At 46.4% G+C, this 13,570-nt stretch overlaps 1 protein-coding gene across 2 annotated transcripts in view; it reads left to right on the top strand.

Moving 5' to 3' along the window:
• KNTC1 (kinetochore associated 1) overlaps nucleotides 1-13,570 on the top strand; it is a 390,864-nt gene that overhangs the window by 225,285 nt on the left and 152,009 nt on the right. For both annotated transcript variants that reach the window (XM_078766073.1, XM_078766075.1), the window contains exons 39-40: nucleotides 12,253-12,422; nucleotides 12,582-12,686. In XM_078766073.1, the coding sequence (XP_078622199.1) occupies nucleotides 12,253-12,422; nucleotides 12,582-12,686 (275 nt within the window). The remainder of the gene's footprint in view (nucleotides 1-12,252; nucleotides 12,423-12,581; nucleotides 12,687-13,570) is intronic.

Below are 13,570 nucleotides of genomic sequence, written 5' to 3' on the forward strand. Positions count from 1 at the left end.
CCTTAATCACGGTCTTAACTTTTCCCTGGACACGGGCCTATTCGTTCTCAGACTCACTCTCAGGGTCACTCAAACGGGGTTTGAAGATGGTCGGGTTGAGGGTCCAAGGGTCCACAGCTCGTCCGGTCCCCGACTCGTACTGTGCAGATGGTAGGATACAACAGGCAGCTCTCCCCGTGACGTAGGCGCGATACGGACAATTATATAGCGGGGGATAAGTAAGCTGGCGATCAGACGGCGTACGTAATATGTGTACCGGCGCCTTTACACGCGCTCCCGGTATTACTATGATCGATCCAAGCACCCCTTCCCCAATGTCCTTCTGCACGCTGCAGTCCTCAGCAATGCGTGCCGCGCGCTCGCCCTTTGTAAAGCTGGTTTCCACAGCGTGCCTCTCCCTCTCGTAACTACTTCACAATGATCACAGTTGTGTCCGTTCTCACAACTCTGGTACAATGTTCAACGAGCGCTTCGCCCCTCATAACTTTGGTGAATTCAGCGCGTCTCCTCTCGTTACTCAACTCTTCCACAGAGGACCCCGGCTCATAACTCATTACACGAACCAACTCTGTTCAGTCCTCTCCTCATAACTGAGGTGAGGGCCTCGCGCAAGGGGTATATTGCCACGCCTAGCGAACCCTCCCAAATCTCCAGCCACACCCTGTCAGGCGATCTCACCTCAGCCCTGGTTGGCTGCTGAGGGCTTAGCGGATCCGCCTTGATGGCTGCTTGACGTGGCCGCACCTCCACCCTTGCGCTCCGCCCCCTTTTCGGGCCTTACCTCGTGGCCTTTGGGCTGGTTTGAGCAGAAGCCCAACGAGGTCGCGACGGCTGCTGGCAACCTAAAGGGCGAGGGCGATGTAAAGACTGGCTTGTGCTTAATGGCGTCGATGGAAGGGAGGCTACAAAAACGAATGAATGGGGCCTACTCTTATTTGTTTTACACAACGCAGATGCAACTACTGGACATGGCCTATCTAAACACATACTATGAAATAACTAACGTCCTAAGGTGACATACGTGTTGCATATGGCCTATCTATGGGGTGCAACCTTTAACCTTTAATGATGTTACCTGTGTGGGTTCTCAAAACTGCAACACTGCACCCCTCCTTTCGCCAGGTTAGTCCCGAGCCGAACCACATATCAGTGAGGATGGCCGGCTTTCGATACCTGGGTCAGGACTACTCTTTAACAATTAGTGTGACACTTAGGTGTAGTTTCCCTCTACTTTTAACCTACTTCCCTGAGTGTGACAGTTTTAACACTGGATATGTCCCACCTGCTGCGTTGTGTACTACCTAACTGACTCACCCCACATTTAACCGAATTACGGAATTATTCGCAAACTATACATAAAGCCGGTGGGGAGCATGTTATTTACAAGACACTAACTAATTATTTACAACTACAACCCAGGACCTGTCTTTTGTGGGAAAAGAGAAGAATATTTGAGAAGAGGAAACCCCAATTGCAATGCACTGCACCAATACACCATTCACCAATATGCACCTAAATTTAAAAAATGCACAAAAATCACCATCACCAAAAATGCACAAAAAACATTTCAAAATAATTAATGATGATGTCTTGTGCTTGGCTGCTGGGCCGATGGATCTGGGCTGCATCTTTTTCTTCGGTGTGCCGTCGTTAAACTTGATGCCTTCTTGTCCGGGCACACCAAAGATTAATTAATAAAAAAGGGCACAACCCGTGTCCGCTTTTTATTTGGCCAGCAGGGCCAGCGTAGGTGGTCCGACTGCTTGGCATGTGCGCCACTTAAAAAAACAGTAGTCCGCAAGCAAGATGCTGCTGGCAGCAATGGTCTGCTCCAGCAAAGGTGCCAGGCCACAGAACGTGTGGTCCATATGGTGTATCAGTGCAGGCAGCAGGGTGCAGCGCAGAGTGCGGCCGCATGGCTCAGGGCACCTGCACACTCCCCTCGACAAAAGACCATGGGTCCATGAGTGGGGAGGAAGACAAAGTAGAGGTTAGCGGGGGGCAAGGGCGCAAGGGTAATCACGTAATCACAAGGCAATGCGACATGAAGGGCGCGGGAGAGTGAGCTGAGAAAGCTCGTCCCTACTCGTACGTCACTCCCCATGTCACCTACTCTACCCTTGCCCTTCCCCGTAGTTACACAATTTACAAATTCGTCTCTACCGTCTCGTCTCCCATATCTCCCCTAAACCAAATCCGTCACCCAATCCCTCCCAAGAAGGAAGGGATGGAATCACACACAATGTCACTTCCACGTGATGATGCGTCTTCACCTTCCAAATACTTGCAAAATCTGTTGTGGAGTCCTGTCACCTTCGGTGAGTGGATGTGGATGATGCGAAGAGATTTTCCTCCTAACTATCCTCTAATAACATTAACTTTTTTTAACTACCCGGGGCCATGCCCTGCCACTTGGCATCTTTAAACTATGCGGTTCTAAAAACCAATTCCCTTCGACCATACTGTGGTGCTCTTCCAATTTGGGGTCTCACAACCCCCATTTTTTCTATACTGTGCCCTCGCACAATTTCGGCGCTGGGTCGTGTGGCTCTACCAGCAGGTCTACCTACCTGCGCACCTCCGCCACTGAAGTCGCCACCCGAGTTTGCCTAGCTCCTGCGACTACCCTAACCTGGGAAAGGCCATCCTGGCGCTCTCACCCCATGAATGCCCCCTCTGGCATTGGGCTACCCGGGTCCCCTCCTTCGGATCCTCGGGCCCCACTGAACTCTAACTCTGAACACTGACTCTACCTGGCTCCCAGAGCCTACCTGCGGCCTCACCTGGCCGACAGACTACCAGTGGCGGAGTGCCCCAATAACCATACTTACCAACAGGCTCACATGCCCAGCCATTCCACAGACTTATGCACCCCCTCAAAGCACTTCTTTACTACTACACGCACCACAGATGTCAATATCCAACAAATTTACCTACTCCCTCTACCTAACTTTAAACTACCCTCCCCAGGTATTCGTGAAGGGGTCCATCTTCCCCCGTGCACTCTTTCGCACGATGCACTCCACACCACTCATTCCACACACCATTTACTCCACACCATTAATTCCATACACTTGCACACCATGCAAGTCAATGCACTTAACACAATTACACACATCCTCAATACTCCACTCATACACTTTTACACACACACATCATTCACGAGCATTGCCTCATTTGCTCACCAGCACCACAAAGACTCTCATTCCCAATGCCTCATTTGCGCCTAAAGCGCATCCTCAAGCTCACGCACACAGCATCATCTAACTATCTCCTTCCCTCTAATACTAGTGCTTTCCCTGTCATCCCTTTACACTAGCACATCCCTCGTCATTATCATCCACCTAATCTCTCTTCGTCCCCTCTGCCTGTCCAAATGTCACTACTTAAATCTTGGTCTCCTATGGTCATCATTCTAGATCCCTAACAATTATCCTAGCCCGCCCTGGCTAGTTCTCACCGCCAACCCCATAAACGACTGCTCCTCTGCCCCCAATTGTGTGAGGGATGGTAGAGCTACCATCCCTCCACATCACTATCGCCATTTGTCCACTATACTCAAGCCTCTCGGGGTGGAAATACATTCTCACAGCTCGGCTTCGCAAAGCCGCGCTATGTGTGCGGTGGGTTGGTCTACTGTAGGTTGGGTCCGTCCGGCATTTTCGATTCTGGGGAGGAGGCATACTCGGACCGAGGTTCTAGGCACCATCTCGGCACGGAGCCTTTCGGTCTCCTGCACGATGACCCAACCTCCCCCGGTCGGAAGACCGCCCCCACTAGGGGGCGAAGGTCCGACCTGGCCTTTCTCCCCCGGAATCGCGCCGATCGCCTTGCCCGCGAAGGCGTGGCACTGACCAAACAGGGCGGGCCCGGCCCGAATCGTGCACGGCGCTCCTTGCAAGAGCGCCGCGGCAACGATCCCCGCCGGCTCCCGCAGCACACAAAACACCACGCGCCGAGAGCTCGCGTCGGCTGTACATCGGCCTAAACGCTGCCCCGGTCTGCGTCGATGCTCGAGTTGCATTCTCACATCCATACGCGACCCGTATCTCACTCACACATCCCATACACTCCGTTACGCACTTCTTTCGCGCACATTCTTGCGCACTCATTGTACTCGCACACTGTTACACACCTTTCTTCCACACACCCCATTACGCACTCCTCTTGTGCATATCCCGGCGCACTCTCTCCCGTTACGTACTCCGTAACACTTACGGGTGTGCACTCCTGCATACACCCACTCGCCCGCTCCGGTGTGCATCCCCGCACACTCTCTCCATCCATCTCTGGTGTGCATCCTCACACACTCTCCACAACCAACTCTGGTGTGCATTCTCACACACTCTCTCCATTCATCTCACACTCTGTGTCGCACTCACTCTCACTTTCACACTCTGTTTCACACTCGCGCTTCGGCGCACACCTTTTCCTCATACTGACGCCATTCACCCTCACACAGCGCACCACGGACCTTCCACAAGTGCCCGGGTGACGCCGGGATCCCAAGCGCGCGAAAAATTTTTCGCGCCAAACCTTTTCGCGCCATATACAGCCTGGCTTACCTTCGGGATCCTTTTCTCCTCATGCAGCTGCAAACTTTCATTGGGGTTAGGAAGTACGGCATCATGATGCGAACACAGACTTTGTACAATTTCCATCTCTTCTTCCCGCGATTGCTTTTCTCAGTCCGCCGTCTCTTCAACTCCAATTTCCACTATAATTATTTCATTTTCCTAATTCAGCTCGACGACCGCTGGTGCACATAAAATAAGATTTTCCAATTCAGCGGCCGTCGGCTTCTCTATACCCTGACTCGCGATTTCTACCCCAGTCCACCCGGCTGTGCTTTGCTCCACCTCGCTTTCCCCGCGTTCCTCAAGTCGCGCTACCCCGTCGCATACCAATGTGACCTCCTCGCTCAACATGCGATCAATGCTCTCCCCACATTTTTGTATGCGGTTACCCATTCTGTTTCCAAACCCTTCAATTAGATTTCCCAATTGCTCACTGTTACCCCTTGCTTCGTCCCTCATTTCCTGACTGGTTCGCTCACTCCGAGCATTCATCCTCTGCTCTGACTCTATCATACAAGCCCTGATTTGTGCCAGGAGTATTTGCATGAACTCTGACATCGCGGGCTCGGCTTCTGCTGCCATGTGCGAGGCGCCGCCGTTTCCTTTATTTGCCACCCTTACTGCTGCACGCTGCAGTCTTCGGCAATGCGTGCCGCGCGCTTGCCCTTTGTAAAGCTGGTTGCCACAGCGCGTCTCTCACTCTCGTAACTACTTCACAATGATCACAGTTGCGTCCGTTCTCACAACTCAGGTACAATGTTCAACGGGCGCTTCTCCCCTCATAACTCTGGTGAATTCAGTGCGTCTCCTCTCGTTACTCAACTCTTCCACAGAGGACCCCGGCTCATAACTCGTTCACAATCATGGCTCAACTACAATGTTCAACGAGCGCTTCTCCCCTCATAACTCTGGTGAATTCAGCGCGTCTCCTCTTGTTACTCAACTCTTCCAAAGAGGACCCCGGCTCATAACTCATTACACGAACCAACTCTGTTCAGTCCTCCCCTCATAACTGAGGTGGGGGCCTCGCGCAAGGGGTTATATTGCCACGCCCAGCGAACCCTCCCGAATCTCTAGCCACACCCTGTCAGGTGATCTCACCTCAGCCCTGGTTGGCTGCTGAGGGCTTACCGGCTCCGCCTTGATGCCTGCTTGACGTGGCCGCACCTCCACCCTTGCGCTCCGCCCCCTTTTCGGGCCTTACCATGTGGCCTTTGGGCTGGTTTGAGCGGAAGCCCAACGAGGTCGCGACGGCTGCTGGCAACCTAATGGGCGAGGGCGATGTAAAGACTGGCTCGCGCTTAATGGCGTCGATGGAAGGGAGGCTTCAAAAATGAACGAATGGGGCCTACTCTTTGTTTTACACAACGCAGATGCAACTACTGGACATGGCCTTATCTAAACACATACTATGAAAGAACTAACGTCCTAAGGTGACCAACGTGTTGCATATGGCCTATCTATGGGGTGCAACCTTTCACCTTTAATGATGTTACCTGTGTGGGTCCTCAAAACCACAACAATACATAACTACTTGAGGACTAGTGACTTGAGGACTGGTGACACCGCACACTTCAACAACAAAGAGCAAACCAAACTAAATGTCTGAGGTTTAAATAAGACAGGTTCCTCCAAGATCCTCTCTAACGATGTTCTAATCATTATGTTCTAATCATTTGCACGTGAGCTGGTGCACCTGATTCTAATTTTAGGTATTTGAAGGAGTGATAAATGTAGGGGTGTACTTACTTTTTCCACATGCGAAATTTGCATTTATGTTTATTTAAATTATACAATGGACTACAAAATGTAAATGTTCATGATATTTGTTATATTATATCACCTTTATCTATCAATATTGTTGAAATGAAGATCAAATAGCTGTATGTTGAAATATGTTGAATAAGTCAAACCTTTACATGGGGTGTACTTACTTTTTCATGTGACTGTATGGAAATGCTGTTGAATACAGAGAATGAATGGGATGGCAACATAGAGAGTAACCCAGTTTTAGGACCGGCAGAGAAGATAACTGAGAAGGAAGTTGAGGAAGCGATAAAAGCAATGAAGAGTAGAAAAGCGTGAGGGCTGACGGGAGTTGTGGGAGATATGTTGAAGGCAGCAGGAAGTTGGGGTTTGAAGAGAATGACAGAGATCTGTAATCTGGTGGTGAAAGAAGGCTGCATTCCAGTGGATTTTTGAACTGAGTACCCTCGTCCCTCTATACAAGGGGAAAGGTGACCCTATGGAGTGTGGCTTGTACCGAGCGATAAAGTTATTGGAGCACGGAATGAAGGTATTGGAAAGGGTTTTGGAGAGGAGGATAAGGAAGAAGGTGAAGATCGACGAAATGCAGTTTGGATTTATGCCAGGAAGAGGAATGACAGATGCGCTCTTTATTGTGAGGCAGTTGCAGGAGAAGTACATGGAGAAGAGGAAGTAGTTGTTTCTTGGGTTTGTTGATCTGTAGAAAGCATTTGATAGGGTTCCACGCGAAGTATTGACGGGTATTGAGGAAGTTAGAAGTGGAGGAATGGTTGATCAGAGTAGTGATGGCAATGTACAAAAGAGAGCACACAGCTGTAAGGACGAAGGACGGGAACAGTGGTGAGTTTGAGGTGAAGGTGGGAGTGCATCAGGGGTCGGTACAAAGTCCACTACTATTTGTTGCTGTGATGGAGTTGCTGGCTCGGAACGTAAAAGAGGGTTTACCGTGGGAGTTGTTGTATGCAGATGATCTGGTGTGGATTGTGGAAAGTATGGATGGACTGAAGGAAAAGATGAACAAGTTGAAGGAGTGTATGGAGACAAAAGGTCTGAAGGTGAATATAGGAAAGACGAAGGTGATGGCAAGTGGTAAAGCATGTGGTGAGGTGGAAAGAACTGGGAAGTGGCCATGTGCTGTGTGCAGGAAAGGTGTCGGAGTGAACTCCATTCAATGTACAATGTGCGCTGAGTGCGTTCATCAAAAATGTAGTGGTTTGAGAGGGTCATTAACCAGTGTGGCAGGTACATTCAAATGTAAGGTGTGCACAGAGGGAGCTGCAGATGGAGGAAATGTTGAGTTGGATCTTGGAGATGGCGTGAAGCTGGAAGGTGTGAAAACATTTTGCTACCTCGGAGACATGCTGAATGGAGAAGGTCGATCAGACTCGGCAACGGTTGCTGGAGTGAGATGTGCATGGAAGACGTTTCGGGAACTGAGTGCCGTGCTGATGAGGAGGGGAGTGTCTTTGAAGCTGAAGGGAAAGGTGTATGCTGCATGTGTGAGAAGTGTTATGATTTATGGGAGCGAGACATGGGTCATGATTGTTGAGCAGCAATGAAGGCTGGAAAGAGTGGAAATGCGAATGGTTCGGTGGATGTGCGGAGTATCGTTGAGAGAGAGGAAGACAAATGATGAATTGCGAAAGATGATGGGAATAGAGCCTGTGATTGATGCTGTGAAGAGGAACAGGTTGAGATGGTTTGGTCATGTGTTGGGGAAGGATGAAAGTGACTGGTTGAGAAGAGTGATGGAAATGAATGTAGAAGGAAGTAGAGGACGGGGAAGACCGAGAAAGACTTGGCTAAAGATGGTGGAAGAAGAAATGCGGGCAAACGGGTTAACAAGGAGAGATGCAGAAAATAGGGCAAAATGGAGAAGATTGTCACGGGGACCGCAAGGCTAACCCCCGCTCTCGCAGGGAAAATGGCCTTAAAATGCGTTGTTGTTGTTTGTTGGGGTGTTTATGGGTTTTCAGGGTATTTAGTGTTTTTGGGGTCCTTAAGGGTCTTTGGGGACTTTGGAGTCTTCGTGGTCTTTAAGGGTCTTGGGGCATTTTGGGGTTTTTTGGTGTTTGGGGTATTTTGGGTCTTTGTAGTCTTTTGGGTCTTTAACAGTCTTCAGTGTCTTTGGGGTATTTTGGGTGTTTGGGACCCATTGGGTCTTCAGGGTATTTTGGATCTTCAGGGTCTTCTGAGTCCATGGGGTCTTCTAGGTCCTTGGGGTATTTTGGGTCTTTTGGGTCCTCGGGGTTGTTTGGATTTTTGGGGTCCATTGGGTCTTTTCAGTCTTTGGGGTATTTTGTGTCTTTAACAGTCTCCAGGTTATTTTGAGTTTTTGGGGTCTTTTGGGTCCTCAGAGTCTTTTTGGTCTTTTTACCTGTGGACACAGTTTAACGAATAACAACAGCGCATTCGATTAATCAAGCTCAACTATTCCACTTTAATGACTATTTCAATAATCCTTCATATTATGCCAGTGAAGTAATCACTTTACAACACTAATATTTCTTTTTTTAAGACTGTTCTGCGATCCCCAGGAACACCCTCGCGACCATGGGTTTGGGAACCACTCTGGTAAGTGTTAGTAATGTGTCTGGTTTCAGCAATTTTGAGGCTTTTATTTTTTCCAGGTAGTGATTGGTGAGCTTGTTGATGAAATACGAAATTCTGACGGCTTGAAGTGGTCTTCGCAAACCAAACAATATTTTGAATGAATATATGTTTTGTTGTTGAAATTTGCACATCGGCCTCTTGAACGCGAGAATAACTCGTGATGAAACGCAGACGTACACATGCGGCAGAGTTGTGCAACTTTCATGTCACGCTGATCGACGGAAGTAGCTCATTTGCATAATGGAAGTGAAAATAGTCATATTTTAAAACACGATTATCCGGCTTATTATTCTCACAAATTTTTTTTTTTTGCCTCATTGTTTAGCGATATCATCCTCCAAAACATAGCTCTTCAAAAACATGTCATGATTGTGTCCTTTTAAGCATAAGATTATTTTTCCTGGATCACAGCAACAATTATTCAGAAACCATAAGGTTTATCAAAAATAAAACCATATATTGATAAAGTATGCATGTTTTACAAATGAGGTGAGACAAAATCTGAGAATTTTTATTTTATTTTATAATCACAAAATGAGGATATGTGTGATGGCAATTGTACATCATAAAATAAGCTGACTTTTGAATGTAGCTGCTGGGAACAGTGTGACGTCGGCTTTAAGATCATTCAATAATGGCATCCAATGATGTCACAATGGAATGAACGTCTCAAAAGGTCAATGTGTGTAAGCACCATGGGAATGAATGACTGCTACAACCCTCCTCATCATATGAAAAAGCCTCGAGAGAGAGAATCCAAATGGAGTTTTTGCCGTTCAAGGCGTGAATCAACTTCTAACTGTGCAGAGTCCATTTTCTTCAATATGCACCAAATAATGTCCCAAATCTCGATTGGATGAAAATTGGAACTCCTTGCTGGCCAGGGCAAGGCTGTGATGGCATAGTTTTGCAAGAAATCGATAACTGCATGGAATGGTGGGATCTGCTATTGTCATCCATGAGTACAGGTCTTGTGACAGAGAAGTGGGTTGTTGTCAGAATTTGGCACAACACAATCTAAAATGGCGCAACCTTTCTTTTAGCTTGTCAGATTACTCTGTACAGTGATGAGGTCAATAGGACAATCCTACCAGGCAGCCCCATATAATAATGGATTAGTCACTAAAACGGATGGACTCGACAATGTTCTTGGGTGTATAAGCTGCATTAGGTTTGTGCCAAACTTGAGTTCGACCATCAGTTGCATGCAGGATAAATGGCTCTTGTCAGTCCAATGGACCTTCCTCCATGATGCGAGATTCCAGTGTTGTCATGCCCTGTGCCATGGCAATCAGCCTGCTTTGTGTCCTGGAGTGAGAAGAGAGACGCTTATCTGTCTTCTGGCTTTGTAACCTGCAGCACAAAGCTGGTTCCCGATAGCTATCGTGCATAACCTCCGAGGGAGAATCCATTCATGCAGCAACACTGTGCTTGTGGCAAAAGGAAAAGGTCTGACAAGCCTGATCAAAGCTGCATTTTTGTGCCTCTGCCGACAAAGTCGCAGGAGGCATTTTGTTTTTGGGTTGTCCGTGTGTCCGTGATGGCTTTTCGTTTCCGTGATAACTTAAGAATGGCTGAACGGATTTAAGTCAAACTTGGTACAAGTATGTATAATGATGCAAGGATTGACTGATTCGATTATGGGGTCAAAAGGTCAAAGGCCAGAGGTTCCGTTACGTAAAAATTCTGTTTTCGAGCTAACTTGTGAACCAGTGATGGGATTTTGACCAAACTTTGTGTAAGTATATATTATGAATCAAAGATGAACTGATTAGATTTCGGCTTAAAACATGAGAGGGCATGTCAGGTAAAAATGTGATACTTGAGAACAGCTGAATGGATTCAGGTCAAACTTGGTCCAAGTATGTGTAATGATAGAATAATGTGGGTGGAGACATATCGGTCGACATCGCGACGTCTGAGAAGCTTCCAATCTGTAATGAAGTGTTGAAGGAATCGCCATTTTCAAGGCATTGAAATTGAATGTTGTCGAGACGAGCCTCAACAACAACAACAACAACAACATGCATTTTAAGGCCATTTTCCCAAACCAGAGTGGGGGTTAGCCTTGCGGTCCTCATGACAATCTTCTCCATTTTGCCCTATTTTCTGCATCTCTCCTTGTTAACCCGTTTGCCCGCATTTCTTCTTCCACCATCTTTAGCCAAGTCTTTCTCGGTCTTCCCCGTCCTCTACTTCCTTCTACATTCATTTCCATCACTTCTCAACCAATCACTTTCATCCTTCCTCGCCTCATCCTCCTCAGACGAGCCTCATTGGCTTGATTTGCGATTCTGGGTTCCTGATCTGCCAGGTGCTTCCTCTTCTCTGATAGGTAGTCTTTGAAGGGCCAAGGATACTTGTTTGGAATTGACTAATCCTAAAATTTGAATTGGCGTTAAATAAATGTGCTGTATGTGCTCGTCTTGTTTTGTGCCATTGCTTCTTTTTGTGCTACATTTGTGGGGCTCATTCTCATCTGTTGCTTTATACCCTCGTCCCCACCTCCCCCCGACACACACACCCACAACCCATTTGTCCGTTCCCCTGCTTGTTGCCTTGCTGCCTTCACTGAAGGTGTCCTCTTTTTCCTTCTCCCTGTTCGATGAACCTCAATTTCACAGAAAAGTACAGCTGGCCATACATTGAGGTGATTCATCCATGCGGATCCCATCAGATTATTCAGAGCGATTAACACATTGAATTTGTTCACCCACAATACGAACATATTGTTTACTTTGACAAAAATGCTGAATTTTAAAATTACAAGGTTTCAAATAGGAAATAAATCAAAATGTATTAATTTACTTTTTTTTTTTTTTTATTGAAAACTGAAACCTTTCTATAGAAAAGCATTCAACTACTAAACCTTCCGACTAACACTGATTTGATGAGGTGTCAGGCTTGGGGAATATCCTGTGCACATCATAAATATGCACATGATCCAACAGCTCTTCCACAAGCCTTGATTTTGCATACGAAACCCTCCCTCTTACCCCCTTCCACAAAAAAGGAATTGTAAATTGTTGGTTATTCACTTGGGGATTAGAAAAATGGCCGTTTTGGCACTCATATGCTCTTGTTTATGCAACATGAGTTCATACACAAATATCATGTGACATACACTCGAGTGGGGTCACATCACAACAAGAACAACAGAGTCCGAAATGGAATGTTGATGTCGACACGTGATTTATGGAGAAACCTTTTTTCCAGTTTATAAATAAAATAAAAATTTTCCTTGTTTTCTGTCGGTTATGTCAGTGTACCCTTGTATCCATTTTCCTGCTCCAAGGCTCCGCTGAAGAAGATTTCCAGCGGTTAGAGAGACCAATCGATGCACTTGTTTGCACACTGCAAAAAAGCAGTCAGATGCAGTTGATCCTCATGGTGCTTGTGAACTTTCAGTTGACGTTGCAGACGAATTTTTCAGCCAATATGCAATGCCAGGCCCTTGCACAGAAGGTGACAGTGTTTTCCTTCCCAATTTCCATTACTTAAGTTTATTTATACTTGCTCATTGTCTGAAATTAACTGTTTTGTTGAAATTGAGGATTTGCAGTTGGTATAATTTGAAGAGTGAGAGAAACTTGAACAGTTCTCTAAATATAAACTTTTCTCCAGCTATATAGCAACTCCTGGTTGACAAAACAAAAAGACACCTGGCACTCCTGTTATGAAGACTGCAATGAAATCACAAAGCAGGCGACTTTATCACTGATTCAGAAGGTAAGTTTGCAAATATCTTTACAGAAGTATTGAATGCGATGATATTATTACGTAATTGCTCACAAGAGGCATATTGTGTTGCTCACTATTAATCATGCAAAATGCAGTAAACATGAGTGGACAGGAAGCGTTTTAGGCACATGGTGGGACAATTTGGTTGTAAAATGCTCTTAACCGAGGTCGTCAGATTTTTATGAGGTCTATTTTAACTGCTGTTTGTAACCAAACTGGACTTTGTAACCTTCAGCACATTGTTCTTCAGAGGGTTTGTTTTAACGGGCTGTTCTCTCTGCGATGATGTCAAGACGTTTTGATAAATGTTCTCATCCACCTGGTAGCTTCATCCCAACTTTGTGGCTGTGTGGTAATCTTTGTGAAGATATGCTATCATAAACTCAGGGTTGTTGCACCACACCCATCTGGTCCAATGTGAATCATTCGCAAGAATAGCTGAGCAGTAATTTGACTGCATTTGCCTACTTTGCCCAAGCTCCCATTTACGTGAGGGTGTCCAAATCGACAAAATCAGGAACAACGCAATTGCACAAAAATCCAAAGGTCACAATTTATTATCCAATGAAATTGTAACAGTAAATCGTCATGCACAGAATGTACGCAGCATTCCGACAATCCGATGAGATAAAATACACATCAACAAAAGATTTTAACTTCGATCACAGAAAACGTGGTGTCAAATAAGTTAAATTGTCTTTAACTGAGCATAGAAATGACAATTATTAAGTTGTCTGCTCCATATTCTAATAATAAGGCCTTGTTGAAAATTTGATGACAAAAGCTGAAGTGTTCATTTGCTTATTTATTCCTAGTAGTGTTCATTTGCTTTATACCATTTACCCTTTCCCCCCTCCCCTCAGCCCTCTCAT

Source organism: Myxine glutinosa, chromosome 12 (assembly GCF_964187855.1).
Source record: "Myxine glutinosa chromosome 12, kmMyxGlut1.1, whole genome shotgun sequence".
Taxonomy (NCBI): Eukaryota; Metazoa; Chordata; class Myxini; order Myxiniformes; family Myxinidae; genus Myxine; species Myxine glutinosa.